This window comes from Marmota flaviventris, chromosome 7 (genome assembly GCF_047511675.1).
Source record: "Marmota flaviventris isolate mMarFla1 chromosome 7, mMarFla1.hap1, whole genome shotgun sequence".
In the NCBI taxonomy this organism is placed as follows: Eukaryota; Metazoa; Chordata; class Mammalia; order Rodentia; family Sciuridae; genus Marmota; species Marmota flaviventris.
This window is the reverse complement of record NC_092504.1, coordinates 112,388,875-112,409,771: the sequence shown is the minus strand read 5'-3', so window position 1 is coordinate 112,409,771 and position 20,897 is coordinate 112,388,875. Positions and strand designations below refer to the sequence as shown.

The window sequence follows — 20,897 nt, the reverse complement described above, 5'->3', positions numbered from 1 at the left end:
GTACGCAGAAAACAGTTACTTTTTCAACAGTTATCTTAATTATTTCAAAAAGACAAAGCCCCCCTCACTCGCCGCAGACGGTCTGTTTTGCCGCGTGCACTCCCTGCCGACGCCCCGCAGAAATGCTTCGACTACCCACAGTCCTTCGCCAGATGAGACCAGTGTTTAGGGCACTGGCTCCTCATCTCACTCCGGCTTATGCCAAAGATGTAAAATTTGGTGCAGATGCCCGAGCCTTAATGCTTCAAGGTGTAGACCTTTTAGCCGACGCTGTAGCTGTTACAATGGGGCCAAAGGGAAGAACGGTAATTATTGAACAGAGTTGGGGAAGTCCCAAAGTAACAAAAGATGGTGTGACTGTTGCAAAGTCAATTGATTTAAAGGATAAATACAAAAATATTAGAGCTAAACTTGTTCAAGATGTTGCCAATAATACAAATGAAGAGGCCGGGGATGGCACCACCACTGCTACTGTACTGGCACATTCTATTGCCAAAGAAGGCTTCGAGAAGATTAGCAAGGGTGCTAATCCTGTGGAAATCAGGAGAGGTGTGATGTTAGCTGTTGATGCTGTAATTGCTGAACTCAAGAAGCAGTCTAAACCTGTGACAACTCCTGAAGAAATTGCTCAGGTTGCTACCATTTCTGCAAATGGAGACAAAGAAATTGGCAACATTATTTCTGATGCAATGAAAAAGGTTGGAAGAAAGGGTGTGATTACAGTAAAGGATGGAAAAACACTTGAGGATGAATTAGAAATTATTGAAGGCATGAAGTTTGATAGAGGTTATATCTCTCCGTACTTTATTAATACATCAAAAGGTCAGAAATGTGAATTCCAGGATGCTTATGTTCTGTTGAGTGAAAAGAAAATTTCTAGCGTCCAGTCCATTGTACCTGCTCTTGAAATTGCCAATGCTCACCGTAAACCGTTGGTCATAATTGCTGAAGATGTTGATGGAGAAGTTCTAAGTACACTTGTTTTGAATAGGCTGAAAGTTGGTCTTCAGGTTGTGGCAGTTAAAGCTCCAGGTTTTGGTGACAACAGAAAGAACCAACTTAAAGATATGGCTACTGCTACTGGTGGTGCAGTGTTTGGTGAGGAGGGTTTGACCCTAAATATTGAAGATGTTCAGCCTCATGATTTAGGAAAAGTTGGAGAGGTCATTGTCACCAAAGATGATGCCATGCTTTTGAAAGGAAAAGGTGATAAAGCTCAAATTGAAAAGCATATTCAAGAAATTACAGAGCAATTAGAAATGACAAATAGTGAATATGAAAAGGAAAAACTGAATGAACGACTGGCAAAACTTTCAGATGGAGTAGCTGTGCTCAAGGTTGGTGGGACAAGTGAATGAAAAGAAAGACAGAGTTACAGATGCCCTCAATGCTACGAGAGCTGCCGTTGAAGAAGGCATTGTTCTGGGTGGGGGCTGTGCTCTGCTTCGGTGCATTCCAGCCTTGGACTCACTAACTCCAGCTAATGAAGATCAGAAAATTGGTATAGAAATCATTAAAAGAACACTCAAAATTCCTGCAATGACTATTGCTAAGAATGCAGGTGTTGAAGACTCTTTAATAGTGGAGAAAATTCTGCAGAGTTCCTCAGAAGTTGGCTATGATGCTATGCTTGGAGATTTTGTGAATATGGTAGAAAAAGGAATCATTGATCCAACAAAGGTTGTAAGAACTGCCTTATTGGATGCTGCTGGAGTTGCTTCTCTGTTAACTACAGCAGAAGTCGTAGTCACAGAAATTCCTAAAGAAGAAAAGGACCCTGCAATGGGTGGAATGGGTGGAATGGGAGGTGGTATGGGTGGTGGCATGTTCTAATTCTCAGAATAGTGCTTTACCATTATTAATGAACTGTGACAGGAAGCTCAAGGCAGGGTTCCTCACCAATAACTTCAGAGAAGTCAGTTGAAGAGAATGACTGAAGAAAAGGCTGGTTGATGTTTAAGAAAATCACTATCACCATCAGTTACTGGTTTCAGTTGACAGTATATAATGGTTTACTGCTGTCATTGTCCATGCCTACAAATAATTTATTTTGTATTTTTGAATAAAGACATTTGTACATTCCTGATACTGGGTGGAAGAGCCATGTACCAATGTACTGCTTTCAACTTAAATCATTGAGGCATTTCTACTACTATTCTGCTAAAATCAGGATTTTAGTGCTTGCCATCACCAGATGAGAAGTTCAGAAGCAGCCTTTCTGTGGAGAATAATCGTGTACAAAGTAGAGAAATATCCAATTATGTGACAACCTTTGTGTAATAAAAATTTGTTTAAAGTAAAAAAAAAAAAAAAGACAAAGACAAAAATCAAAAACACGATCCTCTCTTCAGCACCACCTAAGGCATGTGGAGATGCAAAACCACATAGGTTTGTTTGTTTATCAGCTAATCACTCATAGTGGAAAATCCTTGTACATGAGTTTTTCTGGATGTACATCAGTGTATGGTTACAAGGTTACTGATGGAATTGGAGCTGAATCCTGGTAGTCTAATGAATGTATAAAGTACACCAGGTCATAGGAAAGAGCAACCTTGCACAAGTCCCACAGTCCCCTGTACTTGTCAATACAGATGTAGCCACTCTGTGAGCTACACAGAGCAAAAGCCCACAGATCCGCCTACACCTGGATCACTTGGGAATGCTCACCTCATGAAACAATGGATATCATTTTTGTTCCGTGCTGCCATGACAACGGGTGCCTGTTACAGTAGTAACCATGCAAATGTGACTGGCAGAGCAGTTGATGAACAAAGAGAAAAGTAAAAATAATCTACTTCCCACATATACATCTAGCAAAAACCACAGGCTCCCCGTCCTCTGCTTCTGTAAACAGCAATCATTGTGCTGCTCTATCTCTAGATTCCACATTTAAAAATAAATATCAATATGTACCAATTCAAGGAAGAGTCTCTACTTTTTTTCATATTACTGAATCACAAGTTAAGTCACAGTGGTATTTCTTTGTGGATAAGTACAAATATTTTTAATGCTATGATATATTTGGATCTGGGGATCTGGTTTGTGGACACAGTACTTAAACCCATACACCACACCTCATCTGGATAAGTACCAGCAGTCAAGCATCACTATACCACAGACTCTAGATAGAATCACTAAGCAAGTGGCAATCTATTTTTAAGGAAGGAAAATTCATGTTCTATAATTTGAACAAACAGAACTGCATGAAAATAACCTCTTGCCAAAGGCACATCCACCTTCCTGTAAAGATTTTAAGAGTGTGCAGACTAAAACAATAATTTTTACATTTTATGAAATTCTAATTTTATAATGAATTTATACTATGCAAATAAATATTAAATGGGAATGAAACAAGCTTATCATAATAAAATGTTTCCTTTCAATATAGTGAAACATTATTTTTAACTTGTCATTAAATAAGTTTATAAATAAGCTAAAAATCATGTTCATTTATATCTGAAAGGAAATTATCCCTGAAAACTTATATTTTGTTTAACTTACTGTGAGTCAAAAAAATTGACATTACTGTGAGTTAAAAAACATACCAGTTTTTTACATAGGTTTTACATGGAATTTTCATCAATTTTATTTTCTCCTATAATAGGGATTTTATTAAAAGGAAATTAACAAAAGTTAAGACAAACTGAATGATTATAGCAAAATGCAACTCTGTTTATAGTTAACAAAATCTAATATAACAAATCTAATAACTATTTAAATGCATGCATTTTCATGGAACTCAGTTCTCTTAATAAACAAATTAATTCTGACACTGATTAGTTTTTGGTCATTAAAAATAAATTTTAAACTTTTTTCAAAAATTATTTTACATATCATATAGAATTTGCCATTCTCAGATGTACTTGTTTATATGTTCCTTGAATTAACAGGTTGCTATAAAATAAAGTCCTTTAGGTAACCTGCTAAGACATTCCAGAAAAATGCTGATGTACTTCATAATATAAAGCCTCTAATCATCAAAATAATCTAAACTGGCATGTATCTTTTTTTTTTAACCATATCTCAAATGAAGAAAAAGTTCAAAGAGGGTAAGCAGCCTGCCAAGAGGAAGAAACAAGTGACCAATGAGGACCAATGTTTACAGACATCCGGGTGACCTACCCTGCTGCCTCCCTGGGTAGACAAGACCGTGTTCTTGCTTTCATGGAGATTACAGACTAATGCCTCCAATTATGGTTCTCTATGTTTCCTCTCCAGTGACCAGCATCATATTTCGCAAAGTGAACAAACTTAGTAGGTATTTGAACTAACAAACTTAGTAGGTATATTAAAAAAAAGAAAATGAAAGAATGAATACTGGCTTTATTTGGCTCACTTATTGGGAGCTCACTCACATAGTTCAAATAGCTAACTACTAAAAGGTGTCTAATTAGGCCATAAGCCATGCTTCCCCCTATACAGTCTCTTGTAAAAAATAAAATAAAACAAATCTCAAAAATCTTAAAATTGCAGAATCTTAAAATCACAGAAATGTAATACCTTTGAAGTAACAAAGAACTTACTGTACAGACAAAGGGGATCCTATTCATAAAAAGTCAACCGAGGGCAGTGGTTTATAACTCTTGACTTCAGGACACTTTTAAAATCATTAAAGACTCCTAAAGAGAATTTATTTATGGGGGTTATTTGGCATGTTAAGAATAAACAGAATTTTAAAAAATATTTTTAAAAAATTACATTTCATCATAATTAACATATTCCAGAGGAAATTGGTATACTTTCCAAAGAAAATTTAAGAGAAACAAAATTTTTATTTCAAGTTACAATGGAATATAAGCTCTAAATTCCAATAATCACATGAGTGCTTTTTTTCAATACAAACATTGCACTGAGAGATGCAATACATATGCTTCATACATTCCTCTCATCACTGTGGATATTAAAATGATATATACTTATGTTTACCATTAGTGATATTAATGTTTTTTATTGTTCACAAAGGACACTCCTAAGTGAATCTGGCATTTAGCTAATGTGTTTTTTCCCTGTGAGTAGAGTGGTAAACAAGACTGTAATGACTAGTAGTAGTTTAGCGTCTGTCTTAATTCATGCTAAAACATCAACAGATTTACCCACTAGTGCAACTATCAGTACAATGGAAACAGAAAAAAAAGGCTTTCAGTATTATTATGAAAATAATTTTGACTTCATGGAATCCTAAAAAAGGCAAACACACACACACACACACACACACACACACACACACACTGATACAAACAGTCCCATTCAATTTGCCCATGCAACAGTAATGATTCCTTAAAGTTCATATATCTCTTAGTAAATTGTGTCCATAAACAACATAAATGTGATTGGGAAGAGAATGAGACTAACAGAATCCTTATCCCACTTTTGCACTGGGTGAACTCTCAGTTAACTCTTCACACTCTGAGTCTACTTCTTCATTAGCCAATAATGAACCATAATTTTTTAAAAAGTAGCCAAATATATATAGAAGTAGAAAAGAGAGAATGAAAAAAAAACTAAGGAATATCTGTGTGTCCTCCCAGGTATTCCTGTGGAAACACTATCAAGTCAGTTTTTCCCATCATTTAATTTGCTTCCTTGCAGATGTACTTAGAGGGCCAATGCACTAAACTCCTGTTTCCCTGTAACATACCAGTAAAGTTGGTTTCAGCCCATGGTTGGTTTCAGTCTATGGTTTAATGGCACAGGTAGTGAGAAAGCCAGTTTCAAAGCTAGTTTAAGTAATGTATTAAACAATCTTTGAATCTCAAATGGTTGTACATAGAATCCCACAGGCATTCTCAAATCTGTGATCTCTCCAACAGCTATATGTATTTAGACTTACTGACTAATATGTACTAACTATGCACTGATCCGCCTAAAATATTTGTGGAAGAGTGGAAATAAACAAAAATAATATATAGTTAAAGAATATGTGCTGCACTTTGATTTATTATGTTATATTATCCCACTTTATTTATTCCTTTGACAGAGACAAGAGCAAAGACCAAGGTCGACCAGTTTCCTAGTCTACTTTTTATATAGATGAGGCTTTAGAACAAGCAATGCCAATAATCTCTGAAAATGAATGTAAACAGTAAGTGAAAAAATATATTAATTTTTACAACAATATGATCTAATAATCCCACCAGTGGGTATATGTCCAAAGGAAATAATATCAGTATGTCAAAGAGATATCTGCACTCCCATGTTTATTACCTCACTATTCACAATAGCCAAGTGTGAAACAAACTGAGGTGTCTGATGGATGAATAGATAAGGAAAATGTGGTGCACATTCATAATGGAACATTATCCAACCATATAAAATTAAATTCTGTCATTTTCCATTTTTTCACAATATGGATAGAGCTGGAGGATGTTATAGTAAGTGAAATAAGTCAGGCATGGAAAGAAAAACACCATTTGGTCTCACTCATATCTGGAGGTCAAAGAGTTAATGTCATAGAAGTTGAGAGTAGATTAATATTTACCAGAAGCTAGGAAGTATTGGGGGGGGAGGAAAAATGGAGAGAAGATGATTAATAGGTACAGGGTGTAAAGACTCATAGGAGGAACAACTTATAATGTTCTCTACCACAGTAGGGTTTAACTATGGTTGACAACAATTAATCATACATTTCAAAATAGCTAGTAGAAGCAAATGATAAATGTTCAAGGTCAATGGATATTCCATATACCTTACTTGGTCATTACATATTTTTTGAAATATCACACTGTATATCCAAAAATGTACGAACATGTCTTATGTGTCAATTAAAAAATTTAGGAAAATGTTTTTAAAAAGGAATGCACAACATTCTAAAGGATTCCATGTTGGAAGCCAATACCTGAAGAATTGTGTGCTCCTTAACAAGAGAGACATGCATTGATTCACAGGCAGCTTTTAAAAGAAAGTATGCTGGGCTCCAGAGAAGTACATTTTGATTGCAGAGACCAGTTAGCTAGCAAGCTATGTCTCTATGTCAAACATAGCTCAGTGGGGCTAAACCACCTTTTCTCTTCGAAGTTCCCGGCATGAAAACTCAAATAAATAGCTAAAATCTGTGAAATGAGAGAACATGGTCCCCAAATGTCATGTCTCAACTAGAAAAATAATGTCAAAGCCCAAAAGGGAGATTCATAGGTCAATGCCTTTGTATTTACTTTCCCAAACTGTGATATTTTGGAAGGGAATTTGAGCACCAGAGAAGAAGATTCCATTAAGGCCCATAAAAAAGGAAAACCATTTGCCTTTTGAAGTATAGACCCATGTAATTCTAATGTTGGTTTCCTAATCTCCCCAAGGTTTTGAGAAGGCCTAACACTCAGAAGGAAACAGGTCAACTTCTGCAAAGGGAGATGTTTCAGAATTCCTAGATCAGATGCTGTTTGAAAGGTTAAATCCAAAGGAATTCCCATGTGGAAACAGAATGTGTTCTGTAGACACTTAAAGTGGAATTAGATGTGCAGATCAATAAAGAAAACAGCTGGGAAGGAACCACACTGAGAAACACTGGTTCCCAGGCATGAAAATGACATTTTGTCAGATTCAAAAGACAAGTTACAAAATCTCAAATAATGACACAGTCCCACAGACTAAGTGGAAATTGTCCAGATAGAACATAGAAATCCCTCCACTCAGATGTGTTTAATTTAATTGAATCCCTTAAACAATTCCCTGTATGTCCATAATTCCTGGTTTTGTTTATAAAGTAAAATAAGAAGTACTGAACTATGCCAACAGAAAAAAAAATAGAACAAATAATTATAAAGCAAACTACTCAAATTAAACACCTACAAAGCCAAACAAAGCTTTTTATATGATGTTAAAATGTCCAAAAGTAAGAAATATATAATCTGTAGTATCTGTCACATTAAGACTCTGGTTATAGTCTGGAGAATATTTCTTGGCTGCTGCCTTATAGACATATGTTCTCAGGAATAGATTTTCTCTATTATCTACCTCCTACCACACCCTTATTTCTGCCATAACCAAACTAGATATTGGCTAGACTAAGATTTTCCTAGGAGCAGCAAGTTGAAGAAAAATACATAGTCAATTGCCTTTACAGTAGGTAAATTTTTAAAACACACACAGATATCCACTTATTATGCATGGATTCATGCATACATGCATGCAAAATGATCTTTAAATTGACTGGAAAGATGTCTACTGATTTCATTAGAGGGATGACTTGTGGGGAGAAAATGCAGGAGAAGAGCAGAGGGTGACATGAGTCAAAGGGAACTTCAACTTATTATTATATCTCTGAATGCAAGAATGAAAAAAACATTGACAGAATAATTCTGGATAGGAGAAATATGGTATTTGTTTTGTTACTCTTTATGCTTTGGTATTTTTTTATGACTGAATAAAAGGAATAGAAACCTTGGAACAGAATCTAGGAATAAAATCTCAAATGAGTTTGCAAATTCTGTAGGCTGAGAACCCCACAGTTAATAAATACTTAAGGAAGTACTCTGCAGTTCCTTTGTCTATATAAAAATGACAGTCTCTGTCCCAATCTGACCTGAATGACAGGTCCAAGGAAACTGATCTTATGTGGTCTTGTGGATTCTTGCAGCACCAGATGCTGTAATAGGCATCCCTACACTGTAGAAAATTCAAAGAAATACCAATATAATCCCTACTATTAAGGGGCTTTCCATATTTGAAGACTCAGAAAATCATAGCTATGATAGTTATATATACATATAAATACATATATGCAATTCAAATCTTTATACATGGAGCGGTTGTAGATATGCTGGTTGAGTTCTTGATATCTTTCAGGCATTATAAGTACTTTGTGTGCATTACTTTATATTATTTTCATAATAAATATGTAAAGAAGATAGAATTATTCTCCCACTAAAAGAATAGATTGTAGCTTAGTGGTAAAGTGTAGTTTAGTACTAATAAGGCCCTGGGTTCAATCTGCAGCACCAAAAATAAATAAATAATGATAATAATAATAATAATAAATTAAAGTTCAGAAAAATTATGAACTCTCTACTATTAAACAAGCTGGAATTTGAACTCATATCTATTTTACATGTGCAATATTCTGTCACTTCTCTATAAATTAAATACAATATAAACTTATTTTAAAATTATATGAGATGTCCAGAAGAAGAAGGGTACTTAATCCAGTTAAGTGAGTCCCAGAAAGCTTTGCAGGAGTAGTGCTGCTGTGGAGAATACTCCAGGAATGTGACAGCAGATAGACCATGCTCTACAATACACACACACACACACACACACACACACACACAGTGCAAAGGAATGGTGACAAGATGGAAAGGAAGTTAAAAGGTCAGGTTATAGCATTTCTTAAAAGTAATTGTCTTTTTTCTGTATAAACAGTTCTACTGGATAATCAAACAGGAGATTAGGGAAAATTTGTCTTCAAAGAAAAATAATAAATGAACTAATAGTGAAGAAGTAGGATAGAATGAGGCTATCACCATTTTCCAATGCCTGCCGAACTGATGGATCACTGTGAGTGTCTGTCACTGTTAATATCATGAAAATGATTAACTGGATATTAACTGTGTCCTAATAAAAGAATGCAGCACTATCTATTATGAAGGTTTGACAAAATAAAGGCAAATCTTATCAAGTCTCTAAATTTAACACCAATGTGCATGGAATAAAGACAAAAATATAGTACATGGAAAAAATATTGGAATATAGTACATGGAAAAAATAATGGAATATAATACATGAGAATAAAACAAAGTCACCAAAGAAGTGCAACCAGCAAAATCCAGAGTGTGACCTCCATTAAACAAAAGTCTAGTTTCTTCAATAAGTTAATGGAATTGGGGGAAAGTAAGAGAAGTGTATTCTATAAGCTAAAAGACAGACCAGCCAATCACAGGGGTAGGCTTAATTTGATTCTGATTCAGGTAAACTGAAATATATAGCATTTATAAAATAATTAAGAATCTGACCACTAAATACATATTTGACTGGAATTGTTGCTACAATTTCTTTGGGGTATTATAATGTGCTTATGTGTAATAATGTACTCATATGTTTCATCCTCTAGTGATACATATTGAAATATTTTCAAATAAAATAACCTGATGTCAATGACTTGCTCCAAATTAACATGGGCACAGGAATTAGACAGGGTAGAGATGAAACAAGACTGGTAATGAGCTGATGATTGTTGCAATTGGATGATAGGTACATTAGAGCTCATCATAATATCTTGTTATGTTTAATTTTTCCACTTTTTTTGGGGGGTGGTGTTGGGGATTGAACCCAGGGCCTTGCACATGCTAACCATATGCTCTATCACTAAGCTTCTATAATAATTTTAATGCATTATTTTCCAAACAAATGGAAGTCTTTGGAGATTCTGTTTTGACAAAGGCAATGTGATTAAAAGGGAAGAAGGAAAGATAAATTGAGAATGATTTGCACATTAAATGGCAGATGAGGAAGACTACAGCCAAGGAGATCCATTATGAGTCTCCTACAACATTCTGACTGTATTGATGAAAGTCTTATTAATTCCAGCAGCATTAATAAGAATGAAAAGGAAAATATGACAGGGGTGATTATGAGGAACTGTCGAAGTTTGCTGCTACTTGACTATGAGGCACTAAGCAAAGGAAGATTAAAAGGTGACTCTAATTTTCATACCTGGCAAATTTAAAAATAGAAATGTCATGAATAGAAATAGGTAAGTCAAGAGGGCAAATCATTAGGGGATGAGGTGACAGATTTGCTTCCAGACATCAATTTGAAGCAGCTGAAATGACCAAATGCTATTTAAAGGAAATTGTTTAGCTATACATGCATAGAAATTATAACCTTTGTGGCTTTTTACTCAAAAGCGATGACTCATCTAAAAATGAAGTATTATATATTAAACTTACTGTAATAAAATATAATTAAATAAAAAGTAAGACAAATCTTGGATTTAAAATTAAAATAGTTCAAATCCTTCTCTAATAACAACAATTTCTTGGCATGTTGTAGCCCTTTCATTTATACCCTTTTCTCTGCAATAATCTGTTTCCTCGTCTCATAAGAATAAATATCAAAATTTTTGGCCAATTTTCTCAGTTATTGTAAGCAATACTCAGAAGAATGAAATGATAGTGTCATAATTTTAAAGGTCTTCTTAGGCCGTTTTAGATGAAATAACATGATCTTATTAACTAGCATCATCAATATTGAAATGATTTTCAATTTCACTTATGACAAAGGACAAAGTCTGTTGTGTACAATGAAAATTCTATAACAATTAAAATACATTTCAGTGCTTAGCATGGCCACACCTGCAAAGTTTTAAGTTTATCATTTGTGATGCCTAGAATCATACCGTCCCCAGATCCTTTACCTTAGTAAGAAACTCCCTGTAACCAAGCAAACCACTCAGATTCTCTGATTCTCTCCACACAAAGAAATTGGGAAGATACCTCAACAAAAAAGTAAAAAGCAGAAATATTTCATTCTCTAAACCCTCTGATCCTCAGCAATCTTTGCTCATCAGATCCCAGCCATTTCATCATGCTGACAAATATTGCCAAAGCTAAATCCAGAATCTCTTGGCTACTCGGAGCCAAGAAATTATCTGACTACCTCATCTCTCATTGTTCACTGGGAAATAAATGAGCAATGATAGCAGTTTCTTGCTTGGATCGATCAATAAGTACATAGCTGGAGGTCATTTTGATTGGCAATATTCTAGTTCTGTGAAACAATAAGACTCACCCAACTATTTGAAATCCCAATGTCCAAGACTCTGAAGCAGTATGCCTCTTGCTGACAGAGCCCCTGCCTGTGTTTTTCTTCACTGGCTTCTGAAAGCTAGAAGTGAGACTCTTATCATGGAGCAGAAGGGAGAAAGGGAGGGTTGCTTGGGAGAATTTCATAATGTACAAAAAAGGCCATAATCAGAATTTTTCTTTAACTAACATATAGAATGTTCCTGAAGAAACAAATATCCTTTTAGGAAAAAAATAATAAGTTTCCTCATATTTAAAAAAGAGCTGGTTGAAATCTTAATTTTTATTTTTATCGTAGTATTAAATGGAAAAAATAACCCATAGGATCAAAGGAGAAGGGAAGAGGTCAAAGATTAACACACCTTAATCAAATTCATTAGATTCAGGAAATAATCTTTACAAACCATGTTAAAAGAAAGGTAGAGGTAACAGAAAAGAGACCACTCTAAGGGACAAGGCATACCAGTTCATATTGTGGTTTCTTGCTGAATATATGAACATAAGTTTATTACTCACAACCATCTGAGACAAAACTACCTTTAGGAAACAGGAAGTTTCTGTAAACATCATTTTTTCCCATTCAATGAACTTTTTCACACTTTTAGCTCTTTGCTAGGATCCCTCTCTCTTAAACTCTTTTCCTGTCCCTTGGACTCACATAATTTCCATGTGTTCTTTCATTTTCACGCTAAGTGTCAAAGTGTCACATTCTCAGTTCACATTCTCTTACCTCTAATTCCACAAGAATTGACAACACCTTATTTCTTTCTGCAAAATTTTAGACCTAATAATGGTGCTTGATATAGTGTATCATTATTTGTTTCTTATACCTAGATTATATAACTCTTGAAGGCAGAGAGATGGTCTCATTCATATTTTTATCACCAAAAGTAAAACTGCTCAGTATCTAGAACAAATAAGAACCTAAAAGAGTTTATTAAATTCAAGTGAAAAGAACTATGTAATTCTCTTTGCTGATGGTAGAAGCAAGTATTTTCCAGGATATGGTTTTGTTCATCCTCTCTGTGAACAGCCATTAATTTCTCATTGAATAATAATGTATTCTTGGAAAATATAATGTAAGACAGGGTCTTACCTTTGAGAAATTCACAGCTTACTGGAGAAGACAGACTAGTCAAATATAATTAAACCTTAATGAACTGAGACCTACCATAGGTATAAAAAACCATAAGAGAATTAAAAAATAAAATTATTTGGGAATGACTTGCAATTTAAAAAATAAAAGTAATAGTTTATTTAATTTTTATTTACTGCTACTCTTATTTCTGGATGACCAATTTGTTTGAGAAATGTTAAAATTTATTTGCAACCTTATGTACCAAGCATTATTCTAAATGCTTTATGTGTAAAAAAGTATTTAATCCTCCCAATAACCTTGTATATATGCATTATAACCATCCTATTTTTACAGATGAGGAAACCAAGGCAGAAGGAAGTAACAGCAACTTCTCAAGTAAGGAATTACTAGCACAGACTCAGGATTCAAACTTATAGACCAGCTCCAGAGTCTACATTAACTATCATACTACAACGTCCCTTAGATCAAAATACAATCGTCTTCATCTCAAATTTGTTCCTGTCAATTTATATAATCTTGAGAAATTTGACCAAATCTTAGAAATTCAAACATTCTCTAGAATCCTTCTGTTTGTCTTCCTAACAGTGGAGAATTTTAGTCTATGCAGTTTATACCCCCCAAGCTTCAAGAATAAAAGACTACTTGTCTCTCACATTTTACAGAGCCAGTAAATGGCATGCATAGCCTTTGTGAATGTAGATTCATTAATTGGGTGAAACAAAAAGAATGCTGTATACAGAAAAGTAACAACTGGGTTCTGTATTCCCCAGCCCTTGCGAGTATCACAGAGGAAGTGATTTTACTTTGCTTTGGGGATTGTTCACAAAATCCATCCAATACATTCCTGAATATCATTGAAAAAAGCATATATTTTGACATTCAAATAAAATTTTTCAGTGTCAGTGATGAGACAGAGTATTTTGTAAAAAAATAATAACTATGTACCATGAAACCATGAAAAATGACCTATTTGTTGATGCACTCATTTGTCCAATAAAGTTTTTCAATTAGTATATTTCTATGAACATTTTATAATGCTAAATACAGAGGCAAAACAAATACAAATAAGATGTGATCTTATATAATAGTGCAACACCTTGGAGTAAAATCTATGAGTCAAAAGATAAACAACAAATTAAGAAAAATTATTCTGGGGAATCACTAGAGTTTGGATCTGGAATACCAGCTAAAGGCCCATATTTTTAAAGTCTTGGTCCCCAGGGTAGTGCTACTTGGAGATGGTAGAACCTTTAAAAAGTGGGGCCTAGTGGGAGGTCTTCAAGTCACTGGGTATGTGAACCCAAAGGGATTATGGTATCCCAGGCTCTTCCTCTTTCTCTTTAACTTCTTAGCCATGAGACAAGTTCTACCACTCATTTCTCTCATAATGTGCTGGCTCACTAAAGGCCCAACGCAACAGGGCCCATCAATCGTAGACTGGAATCTGTAAAACAGTCAGCCAAAATCAACTTTATCTCTTCATAAGTTGATTTTTTTCAAGTATTTGTTATAGTGACAAAAAGCAGACTACTGCAGACCTATAGGACTGATCAAGGCTGATTTTCATAAGATATAAAACCTTTTTGTTAAACAATAAGAAAAAGTTACAAAATGAAATAAAAATGGCAATGGTTTGAACAAACAGTTCACTGAAAACAAAATACGTATTTGAAAAATGATATTCTCAATCTCACTCAACATGAAAAACTAAAAGTTTATAAACAAGCCTCAAACCCCTGGTCCATAAGATTAACAAAAACATTAATTTTCCTTCCACTTCCCTGAGTTGGCAAAAAAAAGAAGGAAACAGGCACTTTCATACCTTACTCATGGAATTAGAAAATGCTCCCAGTTTGAGTGAATTGTAGGGAGTCATCCAGGTAAGAAAGGGCAACACATAAAATAAGACAGGAGCATATCTATTCCTAAAAGTTTTATGGGCCAGGCTATAAGAGCAATGACCAAACAGACTCCATTTTACCCTGAGACTCCATATCATGTAAGAAATGTTTCTCCCTTGGGAAAGCCCCACCTCTGTATCCCTTAATAGTTACCTAGCATAACATACTTGGCAACACAAAATAGCAATTCTTATACAATGTAAAATTGTTCTCTTTGGTTTCCATTTTTCTTGGGCAATGTACCTTGTCAGAGATTGATTGTCTAGATGTTAGTAATCATTCTCTAACTTGTACTGAACTAGGGTCATTTTAACCCACTTCTCTTCTGCTTGCTTGCTGCTATGCCAACCTGGAAAGTCCCATGGGAAATACCAATGTACCCACTGTATTGTCTCGCTAACTGCCCAATTCAGTTTCTGTACCTGTTTGCTTGCAGCTACGTCAACCCAGGTGTGGTTTTTGCCTGTAAATATCCTAAAATGCTCAGGCTCTGGGCCATTCCTTGCAGAGACAGTTATGGGTCCTGTAGGGGGCAGTCACCAGCTGGCAGGCTAAATAAAGACTGGGACTTGGTGTGTTTTCTGAGTGACCTGCCCCACAACAAAAGAAGGTGGAGGTAAGAGATATCAAGATTTTGGTCACCAAATAGATGAGGGGGTATTACAGGACTACCTATATGATTCCAAATTTTTTGACTTGGAAAATTCAATTATGAAGTTATTATTCCCCCATGTAATGAACAGAGGGCAGCATTGCTTGGGAGCTTGATTCTTGTTTTGTTTTAGTTTTTCTTTTAATTTTTTTTTTACTGGTGCATTATAATTACACATAATAGTAGGATTCATTTTTACATATTCATACATGCACAAGGGAGTTTGTTTCTTAAGCCAAAGTTCTACCACTACTGCATATTACTTGTGTAACCCTGATCAGATTACCTATTTCTTTTTTGCCTCAGGTTCTACAACTTTACAATATTAACAATGATAGTACTAATATCATAGGGTGGATAGAAGGATCATATATGTTATCATTTTAGTGTTTAGAATCTAAGTGCCTATGAGAGTGCCTGGCACATAGCAAACTTTCTATGAATATTAGATTATTAAAAGTATTATTTCAAGGGATTTGAAATATTTTTCTTTGTTAAAAATTCATCATAGTGATTTCACATGCCCATATCCATCCATGAGATTACCTGGAATTTATTCCTGCACAGGCCGTGTAATGAACAGAAGAATGACCAGGTAAACACCCATCTTGTGAAAATAGGTCTCTTCCTTCATGTTCCATCATAAGCTTTTGAGGCAGGAAGCACTGTTGCTCCCTAAAGCAACTCTCCACTTCAAATGTTATATATAGAATGTCTTAAATACTAAATGGGCATCACCAATCCTATATTCTCCCTCTTGCTTTCCCTATTCTATCTATGAGAGCCCTATGATCCTACTCTAATTCCTCTTCCTTCACTAGCTATTTGATGGCAAAGTATTCTTCCCCTTTTGACCTCAGGACAATTAAAACTTATATTCAGCCAATCATTCTTAAATGGAGCTATCATTTGTTTCATATATTATATTTTCCCAACTAAATACTTTTTTTAAAACCTGGAGTGTGGTAGAGAGAATAATCATCATATTCGACTTTGGTGTTCTACACCCCTGGCCCTTATTATGCATAGTAAATATTGCATAAATATATTTTATTGGTTTAGTAATAATTTCCTCTGATAGAAAGGAGAATTATGAAGGCAGTAGGGTAGATTTAATTGAGGGTCCCAGAATAAAAACATATGTCATTAAAGTATTTCAACCAGAGTTTGCTATCTATTCATTATAGGTTAGTTCATCAGTTTCAAACTTCAAGGCCATTACTTTCCATAGACTTTGCTACTTGATTCATAGACTTCTTCTCCTTTATACCTCCAGTCATCATTTTCAGGAACTGTAACATTTATGCTAACTTCTTTCCCAAATATCTGACCTCAAAGTAAGTTTGTTTACCTTCTTAACCCTCAGTCTCTTCATTTGTACCACATTTTATTGTTATTATATTTTATCATACCAATTTGTTTCATTAACCCAAGGATAATTTAGTAATTATTATGCAATGAAGGTGAAGAATACATAATCTAGAGTTAGCTAGACTTGCTGAGATCTTATTTAGGAAATTCCTGGTTATATAACACAGAACAAGTTAGGTAACTACTGAAAGGTATTTCTCTCTGTGGCATTTCTGCTTCAGATTCCTCATCACTGACACAAACACGTTATATGAAACATTCACCACAACCATTCTGCATCACCCCCATGGAACTAGAAGAGCAAGGAAAGCATAAGGCACATACCACTCACTGTGTCATGAGTAATAAATCATGCATTTCCAACACAGGATACCATCTATTAAACTGTGGTAGGCTATGGTAGGCTGTTAACCTGCAAACCAAGTAAAACCCCACTCTTCATAGTTCTTGATAATAACTTATGCCTCAGTTTCTCTACATGTAAATGGAGAGAAGATACTGGATCACAGAGCTAATATGTTAATAAAATAGAAAAATGAGATAATTCATGTGAAATATTTAAAACCTGGTCTCCAATTGATCTTAAAGGGGGAAGTATTTGGTGACCACTGGCTGCCTCCTCACCTGCTTCCCAGCTCACTTCTCATGGGTCACTCTGCAACACTGACTCCAGAGGTCCTTCTCTCCTTCATCACAGTTCCTATTTCCTAGACTCTGCACTATGCTAGCTTTCTCCTAAGTTTTGGCCTCTGTATCCCTTCCTTTTACACACACACACACACACACACACACACACACGGAACTATCAGAAGGAGAATGTTTTGCAAATGTCCTACAGTCCTAAATTTCCAGAGATACTCATTAACAGAACAACAACAGAAAAACCAGTTTTTAAAAACTGGGAGAATGGAAAGACAGTAATCAAAATGAGGGAGTAGAGAGAGAGTCATGAAATCTTCATTGAAACAGAGAATAGTTACAAGTAACATATTATATGTGAAGAGTCACCCAGTTACATAGATGGTCAACATTTATCATTTTCCAATGTCAAATACTAATAAAATATTTCCAAAAAATAATACTGAAAAGAAAATAAGGGAATTGGTGGTTGTAAGCTAGATGGCTGCTGAAACACAGTGTGGGATGATGGAAAGCAGATAAACTGATACCACCAACAGGTCCCAGGGAATCCCAGCTCTAGCTTTCTGTACTTGAGAGAACTTGGATGAGGTAATGAATGGCACCAAACATCAGTTTACTCACCTTCCAAATGGATAAGACTACTCCCTATAGTCTTATAAATTGTAGCTATGATGAGCACGACTATTGCAGGATGATCAGTAAATTGCCTCTTCACAAACTCATGAAAAGACCAAGGCACATTTATGATTAGGTCCCAAAAGAATGTAAGATTTCATAATGGGCATACTACACTCGCCAAATACAGCATTATAGAACTTAAGTTCTGGCTTCATAAAATCTCCAGGCACTGAAAATTTCTTAGGGTCAGGCTTATATAACTAAGTGTCAGTCTTAGATAACCAATTGCTGGCTTGATAAACTTACCTGTAGCAAAAAATCAAAGAGCGCCATCTTAGACCACTCATGGTGATGGATTTCAGTGCAGCCCCATTCAGGTTTGGGTATCCGGCCATTCAGCCAGCATTTCTGTTTCAGCAACTGCTGATAAGTTCCCCAGGTGAGCTTGACTGAAGAATGGGTATCATTACTTGCTGGAGATAAAGATGAGTCCCAGAGAGTGATAGGACATGGACGGCCATCTGTGGAATCAGATGGACAAATAAACTTTCAGAATCCTGTTATTGACCCTGTGGTTGCCCTCAGGGCAGGATATTCACTCACACTGCCTCACTCTCTCACCTGTCCAATGCAAGAGATTGATTCATCATATTTTATGGTCCCTTTGTCTTCTAAAATTTCAATATTTTTTATACCGCAATGATGCTTCCTGTTACAAATCTTACAAAGTGGAAAATTATTGTTAGACAATGAAAAAAAATTTTTTTAAACAAGATATTTTATAGATGTGGCAGGAATAGGTCACTAACCACCAATAACAACGTCCTCTGGCTAATGTGGTTTTATTCCACATCTAAAAGCAGCCACCACAGAAAAGGAAAGAATCCAGACATTTATAATTGTCTATTCAATGTCTGAGTGGAGCTGTTCTCTATTTGTAATAACAACTGTCTGATTTTTCTGAGGCCACATTATGATGTCAGGAAGAAAAAGAATTTTTAGAAGTCAAAAATTTCCAAATGAAATTGTATGGTCCACACCAATCACTATAATCTCCAGAGAAGGAAAAAAAAAAAAAAGAAGCAAGAGGTTTATTTATTTATTTCTTTTCTTTTCTGATAGAAATAGTGTAAGCCCGACGGTGCTCTGGGTAATGGATCATTTATCCACACATAATCTCATAAAGTATATTTTTTAAAATGTCATTTCTTCATGTATATAACCACTCACGATTTTTTCTCAAATGTGTCAAATTGTGTCAGGCTCACTCACTCCTCACAGAAGAGATGCAATCTCTTTCATGGCTAAACTGTATAAAGAATGATAAGCCCCAGTGAAGTCATCATAAACAAGAAAGACTATGATGGGGCACACTGAACAAACACTTCAGTCTTAAAGCCAATAACATCATTCCCAAGGCCCCATTTCTGCTAAATAAAGTCACAAAGAGATGGAGTTGAACAGCTCTGCTTATAACTCAAAAATCAGTGTGATGCTCTTGGAAGAAAAAAAAACTGAGTTACAGAGAACTGAAAAAGCATACTCAACAGGTCTGAACAACGGAGGTGTCTGAAATTGTGGCTGGAATGTCCAGACATGCCCCAGGAATTTTTAAAAGCCCTTTTAAATAGCCTCAGATGTTCTCAACCTATAACTTCATTCATTGTTTGCTGGAAACTTTTAATTCACCACCTTTTGGCCTTATTCTGACATTCTTATCTATAAGAAACAGTCTTGTTCACTAACCATTCTTGCATTAGGTGCCATACTACCCTCCATAATTTTAATTGCATTCACTTAATCGTTCTAATCACCTACATTCCAGCTTTATTTAAAAGGAAGTTTGCTCTCCCTTCACTTTGCAATTGAGGCCAGGGCATGTGAAACATCCCTTGAATTGCACAAAATATGCCAACAGTCACTGACACACAATTAAGAGAAAACAGAGAAAGAAACATGAGCCATCACTAGGGAATTTCACTTATAAGATTCTTTTTCTCCTTTCTATGTCTTTGTACCTTATTAAGTGATTCAGAGCTTCTGGGACCTAATTGTTTTCTTATATAAAATCATGTTAAATATGTGGACCTCAAATACTGTGCCAGTGAAAAGGGAGAAAGAATAAATTCCAGGTGAAATCAGCCCAGCGTGTGGTTGCAGACAGGTCTGTATCACTGTAACTAAATATGAATAGAAAACACAACTCAGCTTTCCAAGACTTGTGCTTGGGGTATCTGAAGATGAGAACCAGTGAGTGAGGGTGGGGGCTGGGACACAGTGGTAGAGCCCTGCCCTCTCAACTCCATCTCTGTGACTTTATTTGGCTAAAACAGGGCCTTAGGAATGACATTACTGGTTTGAAGCCTAAAGTATTTATTCAGTGTGCCCCATGATGGTCTTTCTTGTTTATGATGACTTCAATAAGGCTTCTCATTCTTTATACAGTTTAGAAATGAAAAAAAAAAATGCTTCTCTAACCCTACTGTGATCCCCAGCACTGATAGATAAATAAATAAACACCAAGAAGCTCCATCAGTGTCTTTCCGCCAAAGTTATACTCAAAAAGTACTTTCTATTCTAGGGGCTTGGAAGTACTCAAAAGGAATTGAAACCCAATACTGAACTTCAACAACACAGATCAATACACAGGACAAACAGGACCACAGAGTTTCCTTAGCAATTCACACAAGACCCTCAGCTGAACAGGAAATGCTCTGCATAAACAGTTTAAGCCTTGGCTCTTTCTCCCTTTAGAAATATCCAGTTTTTATTGTAAAAGTAACTAAACATAAATACCCTCATTTTAGGAAATGTGGAAAAACATAAAAATGTACAGCTAAGAAAACCAAAACCATCTACAACCCATTAATTGGTTCTGT

General features: G+C 35.4%; 1 protein-coding gene and 1 pseudogene across 3 annotated transcripts in view; one reads left to right on the top strand and one right to left on the bottom strand.

Moving 5' to 3' along the window:
- The window catches only part of Gask1b (golgi associated kinase 1B), a 59,716-nt gene that overhangs the window by 15,406 nt on the left and 23,413 nt on the right, over nucleotides 1-20,897 (bottom strand). For all 3 annotated transcript variants that reach the window (XM_071614582.1, XM_027926599.2, XM_071614584.1), the window contains exon 3: nucleotides 18,325-18,539. In XM_071614582.1, coding sequence (XP_071470683.1) covers nucleotides 18,325-18,539 — 215 coding nt within the window. The remainder of the gene's footprint in view (nucleotides 1-18,324; nucleotides 18,540-20,897) is intronic.
- Nucleotides 108-2,086, top strand: LOC114085382 (60 kDa heat shock protein, mitochondrial pseudogene; annotated as a pseudogene).